Raw genomic sequence first — 16,032 nt, 5'->3', positions numbered from 1 at the left:
AATTGCTCTGGGATTTGGGTTTCCGAGTCCTCTTCGGACTCGCCTTGTATTTCAGTGCGCGGTGCATTTCCCACAGTTAACGGTTGTGAATCCAGGCACAACATTTCTGGCTGTTCCTCCATTGACCTTTGAAAGGTGGAAGTTTGTTGGGCTGGGAATAGCTCCTGCGAATACCCCATTGTGTCCTGAGGTAATTCATCGGACTGGTTATCTGGCAGTTGTGTGCGTGGTGTCGCTGCCGGTTGTGTCAGCTTTGTGCCCACTGGCTCCTTGTAACTGGCTGAGGACTCGGACCTCGTGCGTGATGTGCTGGTGCTGCTTAACCCACTGCTGGACGCTTGAGAGGTCATCCAAGTAATTATCTGGTCCTGTTCTTTTGGATTTGTGAGGGTTGTTGTCCTGGACAACATGGGCGGTATTGAGTGGGTTTTCTTGGGTGCTCCCCTGTGGCCTGTACGTGAACCGTCAGGGGAAACACCTCTTCCCTTGCCCCTCCCTCTTTCACCGGATTTCTTCCTCATTTCACTTATCCTTACAGTACACGCTGACTGGCAGCAGTACAGTGGCAGTACAGAAATGCTATACAGTACCACTATTCCCAGCAGCGACACAGAGCACAATGCTATACAGTGACGGGTGAGCGGTGTACCACTATTCCCAGCAGCGACACAGAGCACAATGCTATACAGTGACGGGTGAGCGGTGTACCACTATTCCCAGCAGCGACACAGAGCACAATGCTATACAGTGACGGGTGAGCGGTGTACCACTATTCCCAGCAGCGACACAGAGCACAATGCTATACAGTGGCGAACGAGCGGTGTACCACTATTCCCAGCAGACACAGAACAGTACACAGAATGCTATATAGTGTGGCTGAACGAGCGGTGTACCACTATTCCCAGCAGACACAGAACAGTACACAGAATGCTATATAGTGTGGCTGAACGAGCGGTGTACTACTGTTCCCAGCAGACACAGAACAGTACACAGAATGCTATATAGTGTGGCTGAACGAGCGGTGTACTACTGTTCCCAGCAGACACAGAACAGTACACAGAATGCTATATAGTGTGGCTGAACGAGCGGTGTACCACTGTTCCCAGCAGACACAGAACAGTACACAGAATGCTATATAGTGTGGCTGAACGAGCGGTGTACCACTATTCCCAGCAGACACAGAACAGTACACAGAATGCTATATAGTGTGGCTGAACGAGCGGTGTACCACTATTCCCAGCAGACACAGAACAGTACACAGAATGCTATATAGTGTGGCTGAACGAGCGGTGTACTACTGTTCCCAGCAGACACAGAACAGTACACAGAATGCTATATAGTGTGGCTGAACGAGCGGTGTACCACTGTTCCCAGCAGACACAGAACAGTACACAGAATGCTATATAGTGTGGCTGAACGAGCGGTGTACCACTATTCCCAGCAGACACAGAACAGTACACAGAATGCTATATAGTGTGGCTGAACGAGCGGTGTACCACTATTCCCAGCAGACACAGAACAGTACACAGAATGCTATATAGTGTGGCTGAACGAGCGGTGTACTACTGTTCCCAGCAGACACAGAACAGTACACAGAATGCTATATAGTGTGGCTGAACGAGCGGTGTACTACTGTTCCCAGCAGACACAGAACAGTACACAGAATGCTATATAGTGTGGCTGAACGAGCGGTGTACCACTATTCCCAGCAGACACAGAACAGTACACAGAATGCTATATAGTGTGGCTGAACGAGCGGTGTACCACTATTCCCAGCAGACACAGAACAGTACACAGAATGCTATATAGTGTGGCTGAACGAGCGGTGTACCACTGTTCCCAGCAGACACAGAACAGTACACAGAATGCTATATAGTGTGGCTGAACGAGCGGTGTACTACTGTTCCCAGCAGACACAGAACAGTACACAGAATGCTATATAGTGTGGCTGAACGAGCGGTGTACTACTGTTCCCAGCAGACACAGAACAGTACACAGAATGCTATATAGTGTGGCTGAACGAGCGGTGTACTACTGTTCCCAGCAGACACAGAACAGTACACAGAATGCTATATAGTGTGGCTGAACGAGCGGTGTACTACTGTTCCCAGCAGACACAGAACAGTACACAGAATGCTATATAGTGTGGCTGAACGAGCGGTGTACCACTGTTCCCAGCAGACACAGAACAGTACACAGAATGCTATATAGTGTGGCTGAACGAGCGGTGTACCACTGTTCCCAGCAGACACAGAACAGTACACAGAATGCTATATAGTGTGGCTGAACGAGCGGTGTACTACTGTTCCCAGCAGACACAGAACAGTACACAGAATGCTATATAGTGTGGCTGAACGAGCGGTGTACTACTGTTCCCAGCAGACACAGAACAGTACACAGAATGCTATATAGTGTGGCTGAACGAGCGGTGTACTACTGTTCCCAGCAGACACAGAACAGTACACAGAATGCTATATAGTGTGGCTGAACGAGCGGTGTACCACTGTTCCCAGCAGACACAGAACAGTACACAGAATGCTATATAGTGTGGCTGAACGAGCGGTGTACTACTGTTCCCAGCAGTGACACACAATGACTGGGGGGGACCCTGGCTAGCGTGGCTGGAGCGCGAACTACCCTGCCTGCCTACCCAAAGCTAAACCCACAGACAAATGGCGGAGATATGACGTGGTTCGGGTATTTATTTACCCGAACCACGTGACAGTTCGGCCAATCAGAGCGCGTTCGGGTCCGAACCACGTGACCCGTTCGGCCAATCACAGCGCTAGCCGAACGTTCGGGGAACGTTCGGCCATGCGCTCTTAGTTCGGCCATATGGCCGAACGGTTTGGCCGAGCACCGTCAGGTTTTCGGCCGAACTCGAACATCACCCGAACAGGGTGATGTTCTGCAGAACCCGAACAGTGGCGAACACTGTTCGCCCAACACTACCAGGGCGACAGTGTAAAAATTGTCCACCACCCCCGTGGACACGCAAACCTTTACTCTTTATGGACAGACACGCAGCTACAGGTCACAAGAAGATCTTACTAGTAGTGACCAGCCGCTCATCCAGGAGGAAGCAGGGACCAGGAAAACACACAGGGGAAGAAAGCGCAGAAAGCAGACTCCTCCATGAGCGCCGCGCACTGACAGCCTGCAGTACCGCTATAGGACATCAGGTGTCATCACACGGTGGTGATGTGTAGAGTTGGGCCGAACCTCCGATTTTAGGTTCGCGAACCGGGTTCGCGAACTTTCGCGGAAGGTTCGGTTCGCGTTAAAGTTCGCGAACCGCAATAGACTTCAATGGGGATGCGAACTTTGAAAAAAAAAAAAAATTATGCTGGCCACAAAAGTGATGGAAAAGATGTTTCAAGGGGTCTAACACCTGGAGGGGGGCATGGCGGAGTGGGATACACGCCAAAAGTCACCGGGAAAAATCTGGATTTGACGCAAAGCAGCGTTTTAAGGGCAGAAATCACATTGAATGCTAAATGACAGGCCTAAAGTGCTTTAAAACATCTTGCATGTGTATACATCAATCAGGGAGTGTAATTAAGGTACTGCTTCACACTGACACACCAAACTCCACTGAACAGAACAGGTATGCAGTGGCGGGTTCACTGAACAGAACAGGTATGCAGTGGCGGGTCCACTGAACAGGTATACAGTGGCGGGTCCACTGAACAGAACAGGTATGCAGTGGCGGGTTCACTAAACAGGTATACAGTGGCGGGTCCACTGAACAGAACAGGTATGCAGTGGTGGGTTCACAGAACAGGTATGCAGTGGCAGGATCAATGAACAGGTATGCAGTGGCAGGATCACTGAACAGGTATGCAGTGGCAGGATCAATGAACAGGTATGCAGTGGCAGGATCAATGAACAGGTATGCAGTGGCAGGATCAATGAACAGGTATGCAGTGGCAGGATCAATGAACAGGTATGCAGTGGCAGGATCAATGAACAGGTATGCAGTGGCAGGATCAATGAACAGGTATGCAGTGGCAGGATCACTGAACAGGTATGCAGTGGCAGGATCAATGAACAGGTATGCAGTGGCAGGATCAATGAACAGGTATGCAGTGGCAGGATCAATGAACAGGTATGCAGTGGCAGGATCAATGAACAGGTATGCAGCCAGGGACAAGCTAAGGCTAACTAATCTTTCCCTATGAGAGACTGCAGTAGCTCGCCCTACTCTAACTAATGCAGGCACACGAGTGGCCACGGCCGCCGCTGCCTGCCTATATAAGGGGGGGTGGGGCTCCAGGGGCTAGTGTAGCCTAATTGGCTACACTGGGCCTGCTGACTGTGATGTAGAGGGTCAAAGTTGACCCTCAGTGCATTATGGGGCGAACCGCAATGGGGCGAACTTTTCCGCAATAAAGTTCGCGTGCGGTACCCGCACGCGAACCACCTAGGTTCGCGCGAACCAGGTTCGCCGGCGAACCGTTCGGCCCAACTCTAGTGATGTGATGATGAATTGACGTCGGAGCCAGGCAGCCCAGGAGGAGTCAAGGAAGGTGATCGGGTTTGTAACCTTCTTTCTTTTTTCATTTGGCTGCACCGCACATCACCGGCTACCTAGTGGTTATGTCCTTCTGCCTCCCCCCCCCCCTTCTTCTACTTGCCGGTCTGCACCCAGACTGCTGAAAGCAGACCTGCAATCTTTGTGCATTTCCCTCGCTTGTTTTTAAAGGAATCTGAGGTGTGAGACCTATGTAGGATCTGAGACAAGGTCTGGAGCACCATCCCTAGAGCTATTCAAATCCAGACTGAAAAGCCACCTGTTTAGCCTGGCATTTCCAGACTTATAAAATTCTTCCTCTGTACCACGATGGTCGGAGCCATGCTTATGCGCTTTGAGTCCCACGGGAGAAAAGCGCTTTACAAATATTATTTGTTGTTGTTGTTATGGAGGATACTATATTTATTTCCTTTTAAACAATACCAGTCTGAGGCGTATCTACAGGGGTACACGTATGGCTTGTGCTATGGACGCATTGTACTAGGGGTGCTGCTCCATAGCATCCCTGACGTTCTACATCTACTGTAGATTCTAGTTTTATTTGGGGGCATTCTTCTCCCTGGTTACATTATTTGGGGGGACAAGCTGCCCAACTGTTATTTAGGAAATCTGTACAGGTCATGCTTCACTTCAACTTGGACACAACCAGTGTAACTGAGACTAAACCTTCAATTTTTAGGATTGCGACTCCTCCCCCTCCTTCTCTATCCCAGGGCGGATTTCAGTCTATTTTCCCCAGACATGCCCCTGATACCAGTTGCCTGGCAGTCCTGCTGATCTTTCTACAAGGTAAAAAGGGATAGCTGGGTCTCCACCTGGATTTATGCAATGATAGCTTGTATCTTTTATTACACCATAGTAGCAAAAACACAACGTTTCAGCCACACAGCCTTTATCAAGTGTTACCAAATAACAGCCAAACCACACATACTGTATATAATAACAAAAGTTACCAAATAACAGCCAAACCACACATATATAACAAAATTAAAACACACCCCAATGGGGGCAGGTACAAGCTTAATTGGGGTGTGTTTTAATTTTGTTATATATGTGTGGTTTGGCTGTTATTTAGTAACACTTGATAAAGGCTGTGTGGCTGAAACGTCGTGTTTTTGCTACTATGGTGTAATAAAAGATACAAGCTATCATTGCATAAATCCAGGTGGAGACCCAGTTATCCCTTTTTTCCTTGTGGTATCTCTTCACACTCCTGGTGGATCCGAGTGTATACTGGTTGACTTCCTGGTGAACTTTTGCAGTTGAGCCTGGGGACTACTGCTATTGCTTCTGCTGATCTTTCTAGTCAGTAAATCACATACCTGAAACAAGCATGCAGCTAATCTTGTCAGATTTGTCACAGACAATTGATCTGCATGCTTGTTCAGGGTGCATGGTTTAAAGAAAGAGGCAGAGGATCAGCAGGACAGCCAGGCAATGTGCATTATTTAAAAGGAAATAAATATGTTAGTATCCATATATCTCTCACCTCGTTTTCCCTTTCAGGAAATACTGGTAAAATCGTTTCTGCCTATTTCAACATCAACTGTGACTTTGAAGCATATTTTTCAGTTTTATTTCTCTCATGGATGGTGCTACACTGAATTCCATACATTTTCTGAATACTTAGTGATTATATTACTCAAATGTGAGATGATTTCCAGAGGATACAATGTACCCAAATAGCCCATGGTGACCCAGAGGAGAGGATAAGAGGTTAAAAGAGACCGAAAAGCCCTCTTACTAAACAAAAGCGATGCTAAACATGCTAAACACTGCTGGAAGTGTATTGGATTGGTGTGGATTTGTAAAATTGATAAGCTATTATTATTATTTTTATTTTAAATTTATATAGCGCCAACATATTCCGCAGCGCTTTACAAAGCACAATAAGATGACAAGGGGAACATAGATACACTAACAAAATGTACAACAGAGTTCCAAGCAGCACAAAACCAGTAAACATTAGGAGGAGGACCCTGCCCTTGCAAGCTTACTATCTAATGGGTTGTGGGGGACACACTAGGTAAGGGGGTGGAGGATGGATGAGGCAGTGACCTTTTGCCTCTGATTACATTGTGTCAGATAAGTAAATAAGGGCTATAGAATGTTATAAGCTTGTATGAAAAGGTGTGTTGTAAGAGTGCGTTTGAAGATGTCCAGGTTTGGAGTACAGGCTGTGGAAGAGAGTTCCAAATAAGGGGTGATGCTCGTGTAAAGTCTTGGATGCGAGCATGAGAGGAGGTGATCAGCTTAGAGGCCAGGTGAATTTCTTGGGAGGAGCGGAGGTTGCGGGAGGGACAATATCTTGAGATTAGTGATGAGATGTATGGAGGGCACAACCCATGGAGGGCTTTGTACGTTAGAGTCAGAGTCAGGAGTTTGAACTGGATCCTCTGGGTAATGGGTAACCAGTGGAGAGAACGGCACAGTGGGGCTGCATCGGAAGAGCGTGTGGAGAGGTGAATGAGGCGGGCCGCTGAATTTAGAAGCTATAGGCTCACTATACACTTGCGGTTCTGGATGTACATGTGTCTGGCTTTTAAGAAATGATTTATTTATTTGGGAGTGATGTATCATAAGAATCTGCTTTAAAGGGACTCCGAGCAGTGCAGAAACTATGGGAAGATGCATATCATTTTAAAGCTCTCTTTCTCCTCTTTCCAATTATATATCTACTGCCTACTGAGTGCGCTCTAGTGGCTGCCTCGCAAGCGCTTTGAGTCCGACAGGAGAAAGGCGCTATACAAATACTACCATTATTATTATTATTATATATAAACCGCCGCCCTATGCCTTTTAGTTTTCGCTATTTTCGTGATTAAAATTGCCGCTGCCGCGACTTCGATCGCGAAAATAGAGAAAACTAAAAGGCATAGGGCGACGATTTAGGGGTCGTCAGAAAGAGGAGAAAGAGAGCTTTAAAATTATATCCATCTTTCCATAGTTACATTGTATTACACAAGCCGACTTTTTCTCAAAGTCAGCAGCTCCATTCAGCAGAAAAAGTCGCCCTGTGTAATACAATTTAACTATGGAAAGATGGATATAATTTTAAAGCTCTCTTTCTTCTCTTTCTGACGACCCCTAAATCGTCGCCCTATGCCTTTTAGTTTTCTCTATTTTCACGATCGAAATCGCGGCCGTGGCAATTTCAATCGCGAAAATAGCGAAAACTAAAAGGCGTAGGGCGGCGGTTTATATTTCATTGGAAAGAGGAGAAAGAGAGCTTTAAAATGATATCCATCTTTCCATGGTTTCTGCACTGCTCGGAGTCCCTTTAAAGGGACTCAGAGCTGACTAAAGTAAAAAGATTTTATACATACCTGGGGCTTCCTCCAGCCCCATCCGCCTGGATCGCTCCCACGCCGCCGTCCTCCGATGTCTGCAGTGCCAGGAACCGGGTCCCCGCACTTCCGTCATCGCAGCTAGCGACGCAGAAGAAGTGCGCCCTCTACGTTTCTCTCCAGCGCTGCTGGAGAGATACACAAACAGCCCACTTCTCCTACGCTAGATTGGCTCCGACTGACGGAAGTGCGGACACCCGGTACCGGAGCTGCAGACATCGGAGGACAGCGGCGTGGGAGCGATCCAGGTGGATGGAGGAAGCCCCAGGTATGTATGAAATCTTTTTACTTTTCAGCTCTGGTACACTTTAAGAAGGCAAAATTATGTTCCAGAGGATAACCAGTAGCCTTCCATAGACACAAAGACACCAAGAGCAAGTATAGTGTAGTAGTTTACCACCATCGTAAACGACGAATGCTGTGTAAAGGGAACCTTAACTGAGAGGGATATGGATGTTTCCTTTTAAACAATACCAGTTGCTTGTCAGTCCTGCTAATCTCGTTGGCTGCAGTAGTGGCTGAATCACACACCTGGAACAAGCATGCAGTTAATCCAGTCTGACTTCAGTCAGAGCACCTGATCTCCATGCTTGTTGAGGGGCTATGGCTGAAAGTATTAGAAACACAGGATCAGAAGGAGAGTCAGGAAACTGGTATTATTTTAAAAGGAAACATCTATATCCTTCTCAGTTTAGGTTCCCTTTAAAACAGAGCAGGAGACTTGGGCGCAGCCGGCGCCACCATAGGCCATAATAGGAACTACGCCTATAGCAGCGCTCATTGAGTAACTTCGGCACCGTCAGAAGACGGAGCTTAAATTACTTTTAAAACACTGTAGTTCGGCCGCCAGCAATAGCTGGAAGCCAAATTACATTATTCCCCACTATGCATGTTGACCTGGAGGAGGAATAGTCACTAACGCCTCCAGGACTTGTGCATAAGCAGAGTAAGCCGTATATCGGGTTTATCCTGCGCCCAAGTCTCCAGGCGGCATATTCAATAGCGGGAGGGGGGAGCTGTTGGGGGAGTAAGAGGTGCCCAAGGATATATAACTGTTATAAACAACTAAAATGGGAAAAAAGCAGGTGGCTTACCTCAAAAATGGCATCTTCATATAAAAAATGACAGTCTTTTTTATGCTCTGGCAATGCGTTTTGTGAGTCTAAAGGTGGCCACTAATGATACAATTTGCTGAATGATCGATTACGAACGATTCTTATTATGAATGATCGTTTGCGACCACTAATGGACTAAAATCTCCTAAACGATCAGATTAATGAAATCAATCCAAATTTCGGTTCAATTCGATCAATCTGATCGGATTGGTTAGGAGATTTTTGTCGATTAGTGGTCCAAAACAAATCATTCATGATCCTTCATACGAAGAATCGTTCGTAATTGATCGTTCAACAAATTGTTTCATTAGTGGCCACCTTAAGCTCACTTCTGAAGGCCACATAAAATGCTGTCCAATAGAATCAGCCAGAGAGGCGCCTTTTGATTGGCTGAATCTATTGGATGGCACTTTATTTGGCCTATTAAAGTGAGCTTAAACTCATTAAACATGTTGCCAGTGCATAATAAACTGTCATTTGTTATATGAAGTTGTCATTCTTGATGTAAGCCACCTCCTCTTTTCTCATTTTAATTGTTTTTTACACAGTTGTATATCTCCTTGCGCAGTGGATCCGAGGTGAACTTTAGCTCAATTAAAAAATGTGTCCCCTATTTATAGCTTTTAGGGCAATCTTCCCCCCAAAATGTTTTTTTTTGTTTTTGTTTTTATACTTTATTTCTTTAACAATTTAAAAATGCTGGTCCCCAGCAACTCTAGCGCCTCGGCGTTTTTTGTCCCATGCCACAGTATTCATGGGAACACAGAGTTGGGAGGAGGAGGGGGCGTTCCCAGCCAAAGCAGCTGAACTCACGCAATACTTGCATGAGTTCAACACAGGTCTCCTGAAGCAAGGATCGGTATAGCAGCCATATCGCTGCTATGGAGACCTATAGCTGCTCGATGCTCGGGGAGCCCTGGTCCTGACCTGGCTGCGTGCACCATGCCCACATGTCCACAGCCTGCAACATGCCCACTGCCGCTCACTGTAGTTTTGTGCACAGCCCAGCGTCACTGTTGCCATGGCAACATAATGCTGAAGCATTGTAATCGATCATTCAGCAAATTGTATCATGTATCATGGATCAACATGGATATTACCTTGCACATTCAGTTGTAACTGACAGCTGCTGATAAATAACTGACAGCAACTGGTATATTTCAGTTCTGCCAAAATATTGTCCGAACTGGAAGGGATCACTGTAAGAAGAAAATGGTGAGCTTCTGAGAGGAACTGGCGGTGAGGTTAGTATGTAATATTCATTTGCAGCTTCGTCATGTGTTTATTTTAAATAATGTTACTCGCTTCAGGTTCCCTTTAAGGCTAGGAGCACGCCAAAGAGAACTGTGGCTTTTTTTCCGCACAAAGGGCTTATTTGGGAATCTCTTGTCATTTGTGTTTTTTCCCACACTCGAAAAAAGTGGAAGCTCTCTGCTTTTTTCCACACAATGCGCACATTTCCTATTGCAGTGCACTTTGCCCCAATCCAAAAATCACAGACAATAATGGAAAATTGTGTATGCAAAACACAATCTTAAATTTAGAGTGCCGCAAACACCTGAAAACGCCCAGGATATCACTGATGCAACTAAGGGTGCTCCCAGCCTAAAAGTTACATACTTAGCTAAGCAGTGAGTCGCCTCTGGATGGTCCAGAAGCTTCACAGATCCTTCTTGAGTTCATCACCATTCCAGTGCGGGACTCTCTAGTACTTCACTGTCATGTTCCTGTCCATGTACAATCGCATGCTTATTGCACATGTGCAAGTATGGGCCACATGTGCCGAGTAGAACCAAGCTGCTTGAGCATGGGTGGAATTAAACCCTTAACTTAATGATTAAAAACTGGAGTAAAGTTTAGTGAATTGTCCAGTACTTGGTCCAGAACATCCAGACAAGGAAATGACTCATGGACCCAGTGAGCAACAAACAATCATTGTTGCACAATCCTTAAAGGATCACTATCGCGAAAAATTGTAAAATTTAAAATGCATGTATATGAATATGTATAAAATTTACAGTACATCTGTTCCAGAGTAAAACAAGCTATAAAATACGTTCCTCCTATGTTGCGGTTGCTTACAATAATCAGTAGAAGTCTGACAGATCTGACACATTTTGGATTAGTCCATCTATTCATGGGGGATTCTCAGAGTTTTCTTTTTTAGTAGCAGTTGTTCAATCCAATTGCCAAAAAAAATCTGATTTGGGAAAGATCTTTTTATAGATCTTTTCCAGAGGAAATAATGAGATTCATCCATGAGGAGATGGGCTATTCCAAAATCTATTAGATCTGCCAGACCTTTTCTGGTTTTACAGCAACACAGGAATAAAAGTAATTTATAGCTAATTTTACTCTCGGAGAAATTTACATCTGGTATGTATTGTAAATTTTTTCATTTTTTAAGATAGTGGTCCTTTAAGAAAATCAGCCCCATGCTGTATTATATGTGTATAGTTAGGTAATTGTTTGGAGGCCAGCTTTAAATATGACTTACAATGTGAAGTGGGTGGGAAAGCCCTGTATTAATGCATGTCTATCCCACATGGCTTAGCAATGTGTTCCAAGTGGATGAAGATATGCAAAAAAGGATAGCCCACCGCTGTGTTACCACAGTGAATAATTTATTCTATCCCTTGTCTTCTCACCTGAGAGAAACATCTTCTTGTTAATTCTTATGTAAATAACTTATCCAGAAGCAAAACATAACAAGTTCCCTGTCATTCTCTTGTCTGTAGAGTGTACAAATACTCAGCTGTTCTCACATGCTGTCATCATCAGAACAAGACGCATGATGAAAGGCAAGACCACGCAAAGAAACTGAATTGCCCAAAACACTTCTATTGAGTATACAATTCATTATGGCAGATGGAATGAATGAAAGACGAAGACAAGCAAGCCCTGGTTGGTTGACTGGCCAATACCTGTTTGTCTGTTTCAATCACTTTGTTGAAGTAGCATGACACTCCTTACCTATGAGTTGGAGGAATTGAGGATGGGTGGGGGGCTTCATGTTAATACTGCTGAACAAACAGTTACCAACATTCTATAGTCATGAGACAAGCAGTTCAGGGGGAGAAGAGTTTAACCTGACAGATGCAAGTTAAATTACACCGAAAGAACGCTTTGTGTGGCAGATTAAGGCTGCTTTCACAGTGGGACGTTAAAGTCCCACGTTACAGCAACCTGTAACGCAGCCCAACTCACAGCACTGAAAAATCAATGTGCTGTTCACAGTACACACGTTGCATCAGAGTATAACGCTGCATGTTTAATGAAAGTGCAGCATGCTGTGCATTATGCTCCTACTTTGCTGTGTTACACTGCTTGCACATGCTCTGTAATGTCTGTTGTTTTTTTTTTTTTTTTGAAGCATGCGCCGTTTTTGTTGTATTTGCTATTGAGATTGTGATTATATATATAGCTGACATGGCTCTGTGTCCTCCTCCGGCCCTATGCTGTGATATTCAGTGCAGGAGAGGAGGAGGGGAGAGTCCGCTTTTGTGACTAGCCACACGGCTAATTAATATTCACTGCACTGTGCTGACGTAACGTGTTTACTTCCTGGAGCGGCCGCTTGGTGCGATGATTGGCTGGCGGGACCACGTGATGCGGAGTGTTCCGATCACGTGGTCTCCACAGTCTTTTGATGCATGCGCCGTTTTTGTTCTATCAGTATAGAACGAAAATGGCGCACCAAGAGCCGCATAACGCGGCTAGATCTGACATCCAACTTCAACACCACCATGCGTTGTGTTAGGGGCACGTTATGCGACCTTAACGTCCCCTAAAACGCAACATCTTGGTGTGAAAGAGCCCTTAACCAACTAGCTGTTACTTTCTAGATGACTCTTGTGTATAAACACAGGGCGTATATACACAGGGCTGGATCTCTGGAAAGGCCACAAAGGGGCATCTGAACATGAAAGAGGGATTGTTAGATATGAAAGAGGAGTCTGGAATTGGGGAGCAACTCATGAAAAAGGGAAAGTGATGCCCAAGGGAGCTCTTCATGAAAGAGAGGGGCTACAGGGACTGGGTAGTGTACTGGTTAAGGGTGCTGCCTTTGACCTGGGAGACCGGGGTTCGAATCCTGGCTAGGGTCAGTACCTATTCAGTAAGGAGTTCAAGGCAAGACTCCCTAACACTGCAGAGTGGCCTCCTGAGCGCGTCCCAGTGGCTGCAGCTCTTGAGTAGAGTTGGGCCGAACGGTTCGCCTGCGAACGGTTCCATGCGAACTTCAGTGGTTCGCGTTCGCGTCCCGCAGGCGAACCTTTGCGGAAGTTCGGTTCGCCCCATAATGCACATGGAGGGTCAACTTTGACCCTCTACATCACAGTCAGCAGGCCCAGTGTAGCCAATTAGGCTACACTAGCCCCTGGAGCCCCCCCCCCCCTTATATAAGGCAGGCAGCGGCGGCCATTATGGTCACTCGTGTGCTGCCTGCGTTAGTGAGAGTAGGGCGAGCTGCTGCAGACTGTCTCTCAGGGAAAGATTAGTTAGGCTTAACTTGTTCCTGTCTGGCTGCATACCTGTTCTGTGAACCCACCACTGCATACCTGTGCTGTGAACCCACCACTGCATACCTGTGCTGTGAACCCACCACTGCATACCTGTGCTGTGAACCCACCACTGCATACCTGTTCAGTGAACCCACCACTGCATACCTGTGCTGTGAACCCACCACTGCATACCTGTTCAGTGAACCTGCCACTGCATACCTGTTCTGTTCAGTGGACCCGCCACTGTATACCTGTTCATTGAACCCACCACTGCATACCTGTGCTGTGAACCCACCACTGCATACCTGTGCTGTGAACCCACCACTGCATACCTGTTCAGTGAACCTGCCACTGCATACCTGTTCTGTTCAGTGGACCCGCCACTGTATACCTGTTCATTGAACCCACCACTGCATACCTGTGCTGTGAACCCACCACTGCATACCTGTTCTGTGAACCCACCACTGCATACCTGTGCTGTGAACCCACCACTGCATACCTGTTCAGTGAACCTGCCACTGCATACCTGTTCTGTTCAGTGGACCCGCCACTGTATACCTGTTCATTGAACCCACCACTGCATACCTGTGCTGTGAACCCACCACTGCATACCTGTTCTGTGAACCCACCACTGCATACCTGTTCAGTGAACCCGCCACTTCATACCTGTTCTGTTCAGTGGACCCGCCACTGTATACCTGTTCAGTGAACCCGCCACTGCATACCTGTTATGTTCAGTGAACCTGCCACTGCATACCTGTTCTGTGAACCCGCCACTGTATACCTGTTCTGTTTAGTGAACCCGCCACTGTATACCTGTTCTGTTTAGTGAACCCGCCACTGCATACCTGTTCTGTTCAGTGGACCTGCCACTGTATACCTGTTCAGTGAACCCGCCACTGCATACCTGTTGTGTTCAGTGAACCTGCCACTGCATACCTGTTCTGTGAACCCGCCACTGTATACCTGTTCTGTTTAGTGAACCCGCCACTGTATACCTGTTCTGTTTAGTGAACCCGCCACTGCATACCTGTTCTGTTCAGTGGACCCGCCACTGTATACCTGTTCAGTGAACCCGCCACTGCATACCTGTTCTGTTCAGTGGACCCGCCACTGTATACCTGTTCAGTGAACCCGCCACTGCATACCTGTTGTGTTCAGTGAACCTGCCACTGCATACCTGTTCTGTGAACCCGCCACTGTATACCTGTTCTGTTTAGTGAACCCGCCACTGCATACCTGTTCTGTTCAGTGGACCCGCCACTGTTTACCTGTTCAGTGAACCCGCCACTGCATACCTGTTGTGTTCAGTGAACCTGCCACTGCATACCTGTTCTGTGAACCCGCCACTGTATACCTGTTCTGTTTAGTGAACCCGCCACTGTATACCTGTTCTGTTTAGTGAACCCGCCACTGCATACCTGTTCTGTTCAGTGGACCCGCCACTGTATACCTGTTCAGTGAACCCGCCACTGCATACCTGTTCTGTTCAGTGGACCCGCCACTGTATACCTGTTCAGTGAACCCGCCACTGCATACCTGTTGTGTTCAGTGAACCTGCCACTGCATACCTGTTCTGTGAACCCGCCACTGTATACCTGTTCTGTTTAGTGAACCCGCCACTGCATACCTGTTCTGTTCAGTGGACCCGCCACTGTATACTTGTTCAGTGAACCCGCCACTGCATACCTGTTGTGTTCAGTGAACCTGCCACTGCATACCTGTTCTGTGAACCCGCCACTGTATACCTGTTCTGTTTAGTGAACCCGCCACTGCATACCTGTTCTGTTTAGTGAACCCGCCACTGCATACCTGTTCTGTTCAGTGGACCCGCCACTGTATACCTGTTCAGTGAACCCGCCACTGCATACCTGTTCTGTTCAGTGGACCCGCCACTGTATACCTGTTCAGTGAACCCGCCACTGCATACCTGTTGTGTTCAGTGAACCTGCCACTGCATACCTGTTCTGTGAACCCGCCACTGTATACCTGTTCTGTTTAGTGAACCTGCCACTGTATACCTGTTCTGTTTAGTGAACCCGCCACTGCATACCTGTTCTGTTCAGTGGACCCGCCACTGTATACCTGTTCAGTGAACCCGCCACTGCATACCTGTTGTGTTCAGTGAACCTGCCACTGCATATCTGTTCTGTGAACCCACCACTGTATACCTGTTCTGTTTAGTGAACCCGCCACTGCATACCTGTTCTGTTCAGTGGACCCGCCACTGTATACCTGTTGTGTTCAGTGAACCTGCCACTGCATACCTGTTCTGTGAACCCGCCACTGTATACATGTTCTGTTTAGTGAACCCGCCACTGTATACCTGTTCTGTTTAGTGAACCCGCCACTGTATACCTGTTCAGTGAACCCGCCACTGCATACCTGTTGTGTTCAGTGAACCTGCCACTGCATACCTGTTGTGTTCAGTGAACCTGCCACTGCATACCTGTTCTGTGAACCCGCCACTGTATACCTGTTCTGTTCAGTGAACCCACCGCATCAGTGCGCATACCTGTGCAGTTAAGTGAACC

The 16,032-nt window shown here is 46.9% G+C and overlaps 1 protein-coding gene across 9 annotated transcripts in view; it reads left to right on the top strand.

Annotated features, from left to right (window-relative positions):
- Positions 1 to 16,032, top strand: part of LOC137532986 (deubiquitinase DESI2-like) — a 248,478-nt gene that overhangs the window by 123,250 nt on the left and 109,196 nt on the right. The window contains exon 2 of one of the 9 annotated variants that reach the window (XM_068254076.1): positions 11,735 to 11,900. The exons of the other annotated variants lie outside the window; for them this stretch is intronic. Coding sequence (XP_068110177.1) covers positions 11,874 to 11,900 — 27 coding nt within the window. The 5' untranslated portion in view covers positions 11,735 to 11,873. The remainder of the gene's footprint in view (positions 1 to 11,734; positions 11,901 to 16,032) is intronic. 9 annotated transcript variants of the gene reach the window in all.

Source organism: Hyperolius riggenbachi, chromosome 9, assembly GCF_040937935.1.
Source record: "Hyperolius riggenbachi isolate aHypRig1 chromosome 9, aHypRig1.pri, whole genome shotgun sequence".
Lineage (NCBI taxonomy): Eukaryota > Metazoa > Chordata > Amphibia > Anura > Hyperoliidae > Hyperolius > Hyperolius riggenbachi.
This window is presented reverse-complemented; position numbering and strand designations above follow the sequence as displayed.